The 13,132-nt window shown below is 41.7% G+C and overlaps 1 protein-coding gene across 1 annotated transcript; it reads left to right on the top strand.

The window, feature by feature from the left end:
- Positions 1-1,150: 1,150 nt before the first annotated feature.
- LOC139312913 (vomeronasal type-2 receptor 26-like) lies at positions 1,151-9,067 on the top strand. Its single transcript, XM_070938128.1, has 4 exons — positions 1,151-1,332; positions 3,136-3,427; positions 7,371-7,428; positions 8,163-9,067. Exons 1-4 carry the CDS (start codon positions 1,151-1,153, stop codon positions 9,065-9,067), a joined length of 1,437 nt encoding a protein of 478 aa, XP_070794229.1.
- The last annotated feature ends 4,065 nt before the right edge of the window (positions 9,068-13,132 follow it).

Consider the following 13,132-nt stretch of genomic DNA (forward strand, 5'->3'; position numbering starts at 1 on the left):
ACTTATGCAACAGAAGTCTGAAATGGGTGAATCTAGAAGGATCCAATATTGTGGGCTTCATTTTGGACCAGCTGCAGTTTTCAAGAGGTCTTCAAGGGTAGCCCTAATGCAAGAACATTGCAGCATGAAACAGTAGAGAATGTTCACAGCTCAGGTTTAGATCGTGGCAGTGGTTTGTTTTCCAATGAGATTTGATTATTGGTTTTCTGTCCTGCATTTCATTCCACAGTGGTTTTTGGATGGAGGGGGCCTGAAGGATTAAGCAGTCGTAATAGTCACACAAACATTACAATTGGTTCTTCTTGAGCGATGATGATGAAAAAGTAACTATGCAACTTATCACATTGACAACATTTGAATGTTTGTAAAGCATACAAAAACTGAAGTCATAATTCTTGCAAACGTTTATTGGTTTATTGCTTGATTGGTTCGATTTATATGCCGCCCTTCTCCGGAGACTCAGGGTGGCTTAAAATGTGTTAAGCAATAGTCTTCATACTTTTGAATATACCTGCTTCGCCCCCCCCCCCAAGTGATGTTCTTTTTTTTTATATACAAACTCAGCATTATTGTACCCAACCTCAGCGAATGGCAAGAGGTCTGCAAAATTGGACTGCTGGTAGTTCACGTAACACCTCAGGTATTATTCTACCATGGCATTCCGTCTCTCTACCCTCCCATTGGTGCTCAGATGAAAGACCAAGCTAAGGCCTTGGGATGACCGAATCGACCACAGGAACTCCCTCCAGAATTTAGCCATGATCTGCACTGTGATTTATTTGTTATTTATTTATTGGTTTGATTTATATGCTGCCCTTCTCCGGAGACTCAGGGCAGCTTACAATGCGTTAAGCAATAGCCTTCATACTTCTGTATATACCTGCTTAGTATACCTGCTTTTGGCCCCCACTAAGCGGAGACTTATTCTCCAAGCAGGCACACTTCTTTCTTGAGATAGGTAGCATTCTGCTCCTTGAGCAGAAACTATTAGTCCAGGAAGATCCTAGAGTGAAGAAGAGTCCTAAGCATTACAGTTCAATGTCATGATGAACCAAAGATGAAAAATTCCACTTCTGGGAGAACCAATCATGCACAGCTGCCTGTTTTTGCTAGGATTCAAACTGAGACTCTCCCTTCCCATCCAACCTTCATGCACGAGGGCAAAACCTTCATAGCACCGCTTGGTCAATCGGTGGTTGTACAACTGAATATCATCAGCATACAAATGATACCTGACCTCAAACTGAAAAGGCTTTCCAGATGGATCCTGAAAGTCAATGGATTTGGCTCAGTCTCACTCCTGCAACCAACACTGAATGGAACCACCTTCAGGTGAAGGAGAGACTCACCTAACACTATATACCCATTCTTTGTTATCCCAGTTTCTAATTTCATCCACTGCCATGTGGTTATTAAAAAAATGGTTCTTCCATCCAAGCATTGGCATGACTGCTCACAGTTACAAGGGAACAACTGATAGTTGTATGCCACCAAACCCCATGACTCTCACACTAGCTGACCAACTATGGCCCAGGCCAAAGTCCATCTTGTTTCCAGGGGGTCATTTTCATGGAGGTCAAATTCACAACTTCAGCATGACTCCATCTACTCTGTGCATTACAAGACACATAAACATGTTTTTCCATTCTGGTGAATGAGAAGCTATTGCTCCATAGGTAGAACAATTGCTTTTCCTTGAAATTATCAGAAGTACAGTAATTCATAGTGTGTCCCCTGTGGATTTCTCAATACAAAACCTTACAAAATAAACCCTGCTTTAAAAAAAATATCTCTGAGTTCTTCAGATGAAGGCAGAAGATGTCACCTTAGCCTGCCTTGCAAAGAGCTAATTCCTGGGTTTCAGGAGACTTGAATGCCTTTGTTTCCTCTATGCTCATGGCCCAAACACAGGTAAGAGGAAGCATTGTTGCTATAAATTTATCCTGGTGCCATCCAGGTGACACAGGTGGTGTCTGCTGTACTAATGTTCCAGTGAGATTTCAGGAGCAACCTTCAAATGAGTTTCTGCACAAAGTTTCTTTTCTGTTCTAGGAGGGAAGAAGACAAGGAAGACGGGGCAGGAGTCATGCTACTGCTGATGCCCTTCCTGCTCCTATCTCCAACTTCTCTGAAAAGGCTGCAAACCGTATGTGTGTGAAGAAAGACTGGGCAGGAGTTATGCTACTTCTGATGCTGATGCTCTTCTGGCTCCTGGCTCCAACTACAGCAAAGAGGCTGCAAACCATGTGTGTGTTCAGGGATTATATCGAATTAGATGGAAGCTACTACAGGCCTGGTGATCTCATTATTGGTGGGAATTTGCCCTTGGGAATCATTAGCAAGCCTCCTGTCCTAGAGTTTAATAAAGTGAAGCTTGTTTTTAAAAAGGGGTAAGTTTCAGCTGAAGGGGAAACACGGAGATAAATTGTTTCTTTGCTTTACATTCAGGGACTTTTTTCAAAAAATACTTCTAGTGTTTTGAACTGTTCTGGTGTAGTGCATATTTTCTGCTTTTCTCGATAAATTAGGAAGCTCTTCAAATAGGCTGGAATTCTCAATCTCCTCATCAGATAGATGATAAACAACAAAAATGAAGAGGGAAGCTTTGCTGGACTAGTGAAGAAGTCAAATTATAATATTAATCTCACCAGTAACTTCTGATAGAAAATACAAATAAAAGCTCAGCACGCTTCAAGTGTTCAGGAGTTACAAAGATCCCTCTCAGTGTTGGAATCAGCATTGCTGATGAATAGTGACCTTCAGTAAATCTATGAGGTGATCCCCACTGTAGTCCTGTGCTCAGCAATCCTTACCACACCTGAAGAAGCTGCTCCAAGAGAGACCTTAAATAATTACATTGAAAGTGAAGCAGTTGGAAAGGATTACAGCCACCACAGCAAAGTGAATATGGCTGGGATGATAGAGAGTATAAAACAATCCGGATATCTACGGAAAGACTTGTTTCCTTTCTCACAAAGTCATCCAAGTTTAGCCAAGGAAAATCCTCTGAAAAAAACCCAAACCCATTGAAATTTGGGAGTTTCTGCCCTCAAAAGTCCCCCCAAACATTAAAGCAAATTCTACAGCCATGCACAAGCTTTCTTGTAATGTTTGCCAATGTTTTTCTCCCTACAGACTCATCACCAGTAACTACCAGCAGTTCCTTGCATTGATGTTTGCTGTCTCCCAGGTCAATAAGGATTTTCTTCTGCTCCCCAACATCTCCCTTGGCTTCCACATCCATGGCCATTACCAAACTGTGATAGTTGTTTCTTTAAACAGCCTCTCCATCCTCTCCTCAGGAGGCCAAGTGGTTCCAGGGTTCAAATGTGACCTGCAGGACACTCTGCTGTCTGTCATTGGTGGTCTCAACTCCAAACTCTCAAGGCTGATGGCCTCCATCTTCAGCATCTTCAAGGTCCCACAGGTAAGAGAGATCCCTTGGATACAATATGGATAAGACAAAGATGAAAACACACACATAAGCCAAGAGGAAATTAAAAGTAGTTTGGGGGAGGCACATCATGAGCCTGTCGCTCTTCATTTATTCTTCATTAAAGAGTAGCCATCATTTTAGTGACATTTATTCTCTGTATCAGGTTGTTGGTTTCTTCTCTTGTCTTCTGACATATCACAATCAGTCAAGATGTGTAAGTGGTGGCTCTCCCTAAGAAGGGAAGGAGATGAAGCTTGCCACTGAGAATCAGTCAGCCTGACTGGTGGAGCAAAATCCATACAATGGTGACTCCTAAAGTTGCCCTAATACTTTACTTTGTCTTTGTAAGATGAATCTCACTGTTTTTCAGCTCGGTGTTGGCTTTGAGTTCTCTCGGGAAGAGAGAAGAGTTTATCCTTCCTTCTTCCAGATTAATCCCAAGGAATCTCCTCAGTACGTAGGTCTAGTCAAACTACTCCTGTATTTCCAGTGGAACTGGGTTGGGCTTTTCACCACTGAAGATGACAGGGGAGAACATTTCCTCTCAACTCTGATGCCAATGCTTAAGGAGAAGGAGATCTGCCTGGCCTTCACTAAAACGCTGAAATCACATGATTTTGAGATTATATGGAAACAATTACTTCTCAATTTCCAGACTTGGTCAAAAACTGAAGTGATTATTCTGTTTGGAGACCCCAAATGTAGTGTCAGTGTACAGACAATGTTGTTTATCCATAAAAACTTCAAGAAGAAAACATTTCAGAATGTTTGGATCTTAACTTCCCATTGGAAACTTATTGTGGGTGAATCTAAAGACACCTTGCTATTTCTAAAGTCTTTCCATGGAGTCTTGCATTTCAGGGACCACACCGGGGATGTCTCAGAATTCAAACATTTTGTTCTGTCTTTAGACCTCTTGAACCCACAAGGGGATGTATTTCTCCCTCTATGGTGGGAAAAGGCCTTTCACTGCAAGATTCACCAACCAGACAAGATCCCTCCAATGGGGAAAAAACAATGTACAGGAAAGGAGAATCTGCAGAATATGCCCAATTACATTTTTGAAAGAAGTATGACAGCTGAAAGTTACAATATCTACAATGCCATTTTTGCTGTGGCACACACTTTACATGCAATGTATGCATCCAGAGCCCAGCCAACCATGATGAGGCATGGAAAGAGGATCTCCAAAGTCCAGTCATGGCAGGTAATTTCTGTGGCAATAGGAAAACATATTAAAAGCATTTATTACAAATATATGAAATAAGAATAATGTTTTGTTGGAAGAGTTTGGGTGGGGGGAGAAGAGAAGTAAACCAAATGAGCTGTCCATAAGATCCATAGAAGGAAGTCCTTCATAAAGTGCTGAAAGGCTTCAATGGTTGCCAGAGTTTCAGGAGGTAACCCTGACAGGGAGTAGATGTCAGCTGAGACCAAAAGAAGAATCTGGCTGTGTTTGAGAAAGAAGCTTCCAGAAGTCAGTAGAAGTCCTACTTGAGACAGTTGCATAACAACGTCCGTTTCCCTCAGCATATAACAAATATCCAACTTGTAGAAAGACACTCAATTCCTTTTACCCTTTGTTTATTTTTCTATCAGTTAACATCCTATTTGACCCCACCGAATTTCTCCAGTTTTACATTTATTGTACTGCTCAGGTTGTAGTGTGAATGCAGCAAATCTTGGTTCACCTGAGCACATAAAGCAGGACTCAAAATAGTCTTAATGGGTTTTTTGTCTCAAACACATCAGACTTTTCTGCATTAATGGATAGACATTGAACTTCTCTGAACAGTGAAGAGAAAAACCAGGGCAAGCCTTTCCTTTTCCTTGATGCCCATTTCATCAGACATTGTTCTTGCTCTGTTCAATTCTCAGGCAGAGAAAATCAGAGGAATTGTACTCTGTTCTCATACAAATTATTTCATTGTTGCTAAAGTGAATTGATCAGTTACAAGACCCCAGGACAAAGTAAATATTTAAAACTACATGTAATCAAGTATTACAGGAGGAAAACCATATACGACCTCGTAGACGACCCTCACTCTGTCAAAGATCTTGGAGTACTCATCTCAAATGATCTAAGTGCCAGAGCTCACTGTAACAACATTGCCAAAAAAGCATTAAGAGTTCTTAATCTAATCTTGCAAAGCTTCATTTCTGGTAATATTATACTGCAAACTAGGACATACAAAACCTTTGCTAGGCCAATTCTTGAATACAGCTCATCTGCCTGGAATCCGCACTGTATTTCAGACATTAATACAATTGAGTGAGTCCAGAGATATTTCACGAGAATAGTACTCCACTCCTCTACTCACAACAGAATACCTTATGCTACCAGGCTCGAAATCTTGGGATTAGACAATTTAGAACTACGCTGCCTTCAGTCTGACCTAAGTGTAGTATACAAAATTATCTGCTACAGTGTCTTACCTGTCAATGAGTACTTCAGCTTCAACCACAATAATACACGAGCACACAATAGATACAAACTCAAGGTAAACCGCTCCAAACTCAATTGCAGAAAATACGACTTCAGCAACAGAGTGCTCAATGCCTGGAATGCACTACCTGACTCTGTGGTTACTTCCCCAAACCCCCAAAACTTTAACCTTAGATTTTCTACTGTTGACCTCACCCCATTCCCAAGACGTCTGTAAGTGGCGTGCATAAGCATACCAACAAGCCTAATGTCCCTGTCCTAATATTCCTTTTTATTTAATCTTTTCATGTATCCAAATTCTGTTTATACTTTTACCTGTTATCTTATATATGATTGACAAATAAATAAATTTAATTAATTTAAAAAATATAATTAATTTTGGAATGTGGCACTAAAATCTTTCAGTGTACTTATTCTGATAAAGCTTGATTTGAAGAAACCATGATACAAAGGACCAAAGGAAAACCATTTGTAGTTTCAGAGTTAAATATTTGGTCTTACTGCAGATTCCTCAGTTCTCCACCAAGAGAACTCCTCTAGCTTTTCAGACATGAACTCATCTTCTCAAGATGGTCACCATGTTCTGATAGAAGCCATAACCATAGCTCTAGCCCAAATACTCCTATTTCTGAAGGTCTCCTTTCTTTCAGATTCTTCCCTATTTGAGGAATGTGCAGTTCAACAACAGTGCTGGAGAGGAAGTCTCCTTCTCAGAAGATGGACTGGGATCTGCTCGTTATGATCTTCTCAACTGGGTTTTCCTCCCCAATCGATCTTTTCTCCCCAAGAAGATTGGGCAAGTAAATCCTGAGGCTCCCCCAGGACAAGATTTCACCATTAAATCTGATGGAATCGTCTGGGGCACAAAGGTGAGCTGCAAGGAAATGTTGTAAATTCAAGGAAAGATTCATTCTCTTCTTGAGATGTACAACATCTTTCTAACTGGAAAAATAATCAATTGAGTCAGAAACCTTGGCAGTCATTTGGTGTAAAATCAGCTTTGCATGTAACACGTTTGATGCCTGATTTGTGTCATTCCACAAAGGGTTAGCCTTGGGAACAATGTCTGCTTGAAATGCAGGATGCAATTACAGCAAGCAACAGTGATTTCCATGGACCATTGATGCTCAGTGTATCCTCATGGTTCTTTTTTTAGAAATGCTGCAGTTCAGTCACAAGCGTTCCTCTACAGTCTGAGATCCCAGTTCCAATCTCCAACATCTGATGGTAGATTGGGAGTGCCAATGGCCTGAGTCCCCCAGCAGCTGTTCCTGGTTTTTGATAGATGGTGGCAATCTATTTCTTAAGAAGAGAATCTGAAAATAGAAGTAGGAATAAAAAAGGGAAATAAGAATGAGGGAAAGAATGAATGCAGCAAGTTCATTGCTTAAGTAATTTCAAATATTTCTCTTTCAGACCATCCCCTTTGCCAGATGTGGCATGAAGAGGTGCCATGCAGGAGAGAGGAGAAGAGTTCCAGAGGGCAAGCCAGTTTGCTGCTACCAGTGTGACCCTTGTCCAGAAGGGACATTTTCAAATCAGACAGGTAGAGAAGACTTCAAATATAGATCTTCCAGGATCAAAGAAGACATTCATTAAATCGATTTTGTTTATTGTGATCATTTTTGATAAGATTGAGTTCTGTTTTCAGCATAACTTTTCAGTTGATGGATCTAAATTGCCCTGGCCACAGAAGTCACCTTTCCTAATCCTCAACAGTTCCATGCGGGACAGTTTTAGGGCAGAATTTATGAATCTCCAACTTGCATTTCAACTCCTCTTCTAATATCTGATTGTGAAACCCAAATTCTAATCTTTTCCTGAGGAAGTGGGGTTTTCAGTCCAAGCTTTAATTCTTATTACTTAATACATGCTTCATCCATCAATACTATCAACCTCCGAGGAAATAGACCTGCCAGAGAAAGAGGAGATTCATCTATCTGTGCCTCTTTGATAGAGTAGGAGTGATCAAATAAGTCTGAATGAACACATCTGAAGCACAAAGCAGAGAGATTAAGGCAGGGATCATGTACAGATAAACAAAAAGCAACATTCCTGGATAACAGGTCTATCGATCTTCTGTGTGTTCCATTATAAAGTAGGGAAGAAAACAGGCAGCAATCTCAAACTGAAACCCACATTATTCATGGAATTACATAGTGAATGAATAGCTGGAATTGAACTAATCCTCGTCACTGGCTAATCTATCCTAGAATCATTATAAATGCAGCATGATTTCCTTGAATGAATGAATTCTTAAACAAAGATTCTTGATTTCAGATGCAGCTCAATGTGAACCCTGCCCAAAAGACCAATATCCCAACAAGGACAAGGACCACTGCATTGCCAAGAAGATCCACTTCCTTGCCTATCAAGACACCCTGGGATACAGTTTAGCTTCTCTCACTCTTTTTCTCTCTGTGAGCACATCTGCAGTCCTCGTTATTTTCCTTAAACATCATGATACACCAATTGTTAAGGCCAACAACAGAGAACTCACCTACATCCTGCTGGTCTCCCTCCTGTTCTGCTTCCTCTGCTCCTTCCTCTTCATTGGTCAACCAGGGAAGCTCACCTGTCTCTTCCAACAATCTGCCTTTGCCATCCTCTTTTCCCTTGCGGTGTCTTCTGTGTTGGCAAAAACTGTCATGGTGGTTCTGGCCTTCATGGCCACCAAGCCTGGAAACAGGTCAAGGAAACTCTTAGGAAAACCATTGACCAACTCCATTGTCCTAGCCTGTCCCCTGATCCAAGCAGTCCTTTGTGCTACGTGGCTGGGAAACTCTCCTCCATTTCTTAACTTGGACTTCCACTCCTTGTTTGGAGAGACCATCTTGGAATGTAAGCAAGGCTCAGCTGTAATGTTTTACGGTGTCCTCTCTTACCTAGGACTTTTGGCCCTAGTCACTTTCACAGTGGCCTTTCTAGCTAGGAAATTGCCTGATAGTTTTAATGAAGCCAAGTTCATTACTTTTAGCATGCTGGTCTTTTGCAGTGTTTGGATCACCTTCCTCCCCACCTACCTGAGCACCAAAGGGAAGTCCATGGTGGCTGTGGAGATCTTCTCCATTTTGGCATCTGGAGCTGCTCTCTTGGCTTGTATCTTTTTCCCCAAATGCTACATTATTCTGCTGAGGCCCGATCTCAATTGTAGAGAAAATATAATAAGAAACAAGAATATCTAACCAAGGCAAGGAGTTGCCTCATTTATATTTGTCTTTCTGGCATGCTTAGAATGTGATAAGATTTCTAATAAATGATGACATGAAGGAGGAATTTATCCATAAAAGAATTCCTTATCCTTGCTTACAATATTCCTCTGGTCAGTCTTTTGTTTTTCATGTTTTCAAAGTGTCCTTAGTGAGGTCCAGTGCCCTGTATGGAAAGAAAATTTCTTGTTAAAGATGTGTTTATCATTTTGGATATTTCTAAGTTTATATGGCAAAGGAAAAAACCAAGAATCTGATACAAACTACTGTAAGATGCTCAGGAAAAAGGGGGGTTGGGTTTTCCAGACTTGAAATTGTATTTTGAGGCATGTTGTCTGGCCTGGTTAAAAGAATGGGTGAACCTCCAGAATAAGAGGCTACTTGGATTAGGGGGCCAGGAATAAAGATTTGGTTATTTATGGTATGATAAAGTTAAAGTTAATGTTGATTTTAATAATTACTTTGCTTGATGTGCCATACTTAGAGTTTGGAATAAATATAAAACAAGGTTCTATACGAAGTTGCCTCTTTGGGTGTCCCCTCAAGAAGCTTTTTTAAGAAAATAAATGGTGGCGAAGCCAGACCACTAGACGTATGGTAAAATATTATCTTTCAACTCTGGTGAACCTACCTTAAAGTTGAGGGAAGAATTTGAATTAGAAGGGTATGTTTGCCATTGGTTTACATATCAAGAACTGAAAGAATGGCTTAAATCAAATAAAAAAAGTTGTGGGTTTGATTTTGCTAAAGAATGAATTGGAAATATTACTGTGTGGTAGTGATGAAATATTATTGCTAAGATTTATAAAATGTTATTGAAATTGAATTTGGAAAATGAACATGTAAAGCACTGTATGATTCACTGGTTAAGGAATTTTGTATATAATGTGATGCTTGAACAATTAGAATATATGTGGATGAAAGGTTTAAAATTTACACTAAACTATAATTTAAAAGAAAAATTTTATAAGATGATGTATCGCTGGCATTTAACACCAGATAAGTTATCCAGAATGTATAAAGGTATTTCAAATGAATGTTGTAAATGTAAAAGAAAAAAGGAAGTTTTCCCATTTATGGTGGACATGTGATAAAGCAAAGAAATTTTGGAGTAAGATTCATATTATAATACAGAATATTCTTCAAATGAAAGTAAAAATGGAACCAGAAACTTTTCCTTTCGGTTTAATGGAAAAAGACTTGGAGAAAAATTTTGATTTTATAGATATTGACAGCAGCAGGACTATTATATGCACAAAAATGGAAGGACACTTAGATTCCCACTATGGATGAATGGCTACAGAAGCTGATGGAGTTGGAAGAAGTGGCAAAATTGATCATTTTGGTTAAAGGAAAGAATATAAGTACCTTTATTTCCACATGGAAACCGCTTCTGAACTTTGTGCTTGAGGTGGAAAAAAATGAAACTTTGAATTTGGGTTTTACCTATTAGATTGATATGTTTTTATAGAAATTGATAGTTTATATTACTATGGAAAAAAAAAAGTTGTGGTTTGAAGTTAATGCTTTTAGAGAGTTAGAAGTCAATGTTTCTTCTTTTCTTTTCCCCAATTTCTCCTGGTGTAGGGTTTCTTGCCTGGGCAGGGGGTTGGACTAGAAGAGCTCCAAGGTCCCTTCCAACTCTGTTATTCTATTCCATTCCTCGTTTTCCTCTCCCTGTTTCCCCCTCACACACAATGTGTCTTCCTATTTACTTTTGTATTTTGTATTTTATCTAATAACCTAATAAAAAACGTTAAACTGCAAAAAGATGTGTTTATTGTATCAAAGAAGATGCCATGGAGGACCTTCAATTTGATAACCCAAACCTTGAGTTGGGCATGGATGCAAAGCAGAAACCAATGCAGCTTGTAAAACAGGGCTATGACATGAGCCATACTAAGGGTAGTTAACATTGTCCACCCTGCTTCATTCAGCACCAGCTGTAGCTTCCAAATGCTCTTCAAAGGTAGCCCTACGTAGAGTCCATTGTGTGAATTCAAATGCAAGAGGACCAGGGCATGAGTGACTGAGCCCAGGGAATCCCAATCCAGGAAAAGGTCCAACTGGCTCACTATAAGAAGTTATGCAACTAGAAAGAGTTGTGAGTCCAGGAGGGCAGGAAGGCCCCATCCCCGAGAAGCAGCTGGGACTCCCCTCCCCACTCTTCCGCACACGAGCAAAGCTCCAGAGCTGACCCACACACACTGCTTGTATCTTGGGGCCCCACAGCCAGGCCACCCCAGTTTCCTTCCTGCCTTGCCTTGCAGCAGTGGCACCACCACCAGCAGCAGCCAGGATCAGGAGGCAAGCAGGCCCGGGCATCTCCTCAGGGAAGTGAGGCTGGGCAGTAGAGTCCCGGTGCCCTGGGAACTCAGGTTTTGGGTACCTGCTGCCCAGGTCTCCAGGCATCCCATGCTGCTCTCCAGGGCCTGCCTACATGGCCTGAGAGGATCAATGAGAGTCCGCCAGTGGATCAGGGCCTGGCGCCCACCCTGGTCCCATCCCCAACACAAGGGACATTGAACTGGCCACACCCACACTGGCCATGCCCACCCAGGCAGCTGCAACCACCCAGTCACCATCACCCTGGCCCCCCAAGGGCAACAACAATTCTGATCTGACCCTCAATGAAATGGAATTTGACACCCCTGATCTAGCTCATGTTCAGTCAGCTTCATCCCTCATGTTCCTTCAGCAGAGCTCTGGATGTCTCTTGATCCTTTTCAGCTCTCTCAATTGAATGATGGGGCATGTTGGGAACAATGAACCAAGAGAGGTTGCATGTGATTGATCCTTTCCAAGGCCTCAGTAGCTTTCCTATTCCAGGTAGTGGCCAAGGCCTCAGAAGGACCATGGAGCAGAGCCTGGGGTATAATCCTCAGTTCCCTTTGGAACCCCATCAGTCACTAAGATTGGACTGGTCAAATAGATGTGGCCTCCCTGCAGACAGAGGCAGAATAAAACAACATCAACGCCATCAGGCCATGATCTGGCCAGGACAAAGGGGACAAAGATAGCTCCTCCTCAGATCTCATTGGAAGTGGTCTGCTTTGAGTTGAGCCAAAAATGATGGTGGCCATTTTGAGATGCCTCGAAGGCCTGCCCCAGGGATGGCATACTGACATCTCTCAAGACCATAACTCTGGGGAACCCCACAGTCAACTGTGAAATGCCCTCCAGAGGCTCAGACAGGGAGGTTGCCCTGCAGCAGGAAGGCTTGTACAGTGGCAACGATTCCAACTGGTTCTGTGAATGAATCTTCAAGAAAAGAAATTCAGACACGACAATTTGGGGAGCAGCACCCAAAAGACCAAAAGAGACACCCGGATGACATGTGGGGAAAGACCTGGGAGAAGGAAAAATCACATGGTTTATGCGGGAATCTTCAGATCTGACTTTGCTTATACTGCAACTACTTGACTTTTAGGAAAAGTATACCCAACTCTACAAATAGAGTCAAGGATTTTTCTTTCCTAAATGTCTAAGCTGGGACAGCTGACATTCTGTCCACCAGCAAGGCCAACAAAGGCATTATACAACTGGTGGTCCCAACTGGAGAGCCATAGATGATGCTTCCTAAATTAGAGGCTCTGTCACTCCAGGAGAGATTGATTTTTTTTTCCTCCCAGATAATTATACAGAGAACACAGTCCTGCCCTGCATTGACAGCAGCCTACAGCTTGTGGGCACCTCTTTGCAAACTGGACACCTCAGGCCATAGAATTGGTCACCAAACTGAAGCGCTGGATTGGCTGCTGTATGGTGGGGGCAGAGCTGTCTGGCCTACATGCTCACCTTATGCATTTCCACCAAAGTTGAGCAGCTCAAAGGGAGTCAAAAGGCAAACATGATTGCTCCTGCCACGGCCTGGCTGGGTTGTTTACTTTGCAAAGAGGGTTGCATGAACCATAGAAGCTAGGGAGGGGTGAATGCCATGGGTCAGCTGGGGTGAGGGGGCTGGGATGAAGTGGATGTAGGCAAATGTCCTAGACTACACATTGACAATGTTCACAGGTCTGTAAAGCATAAATAAATGAT

Source organism: Pituophis catenifer, unplaced genomic scaffold (genome assembly GCF_029215685.1).
Source record: "Pituophis catenifer annectens isolate HBS135680 unplaced genomic scaffold, rPitCat1.0.hap2 SCAF_1, whole genome shotgun sequence".
Taxonomy (NCBI): domain Eukaryota; kingdom Metazoa; phylum Chordata; class Lepidosauria; order Squamata; family Colubridae; genus Pituophis; species Pituophis catenifer.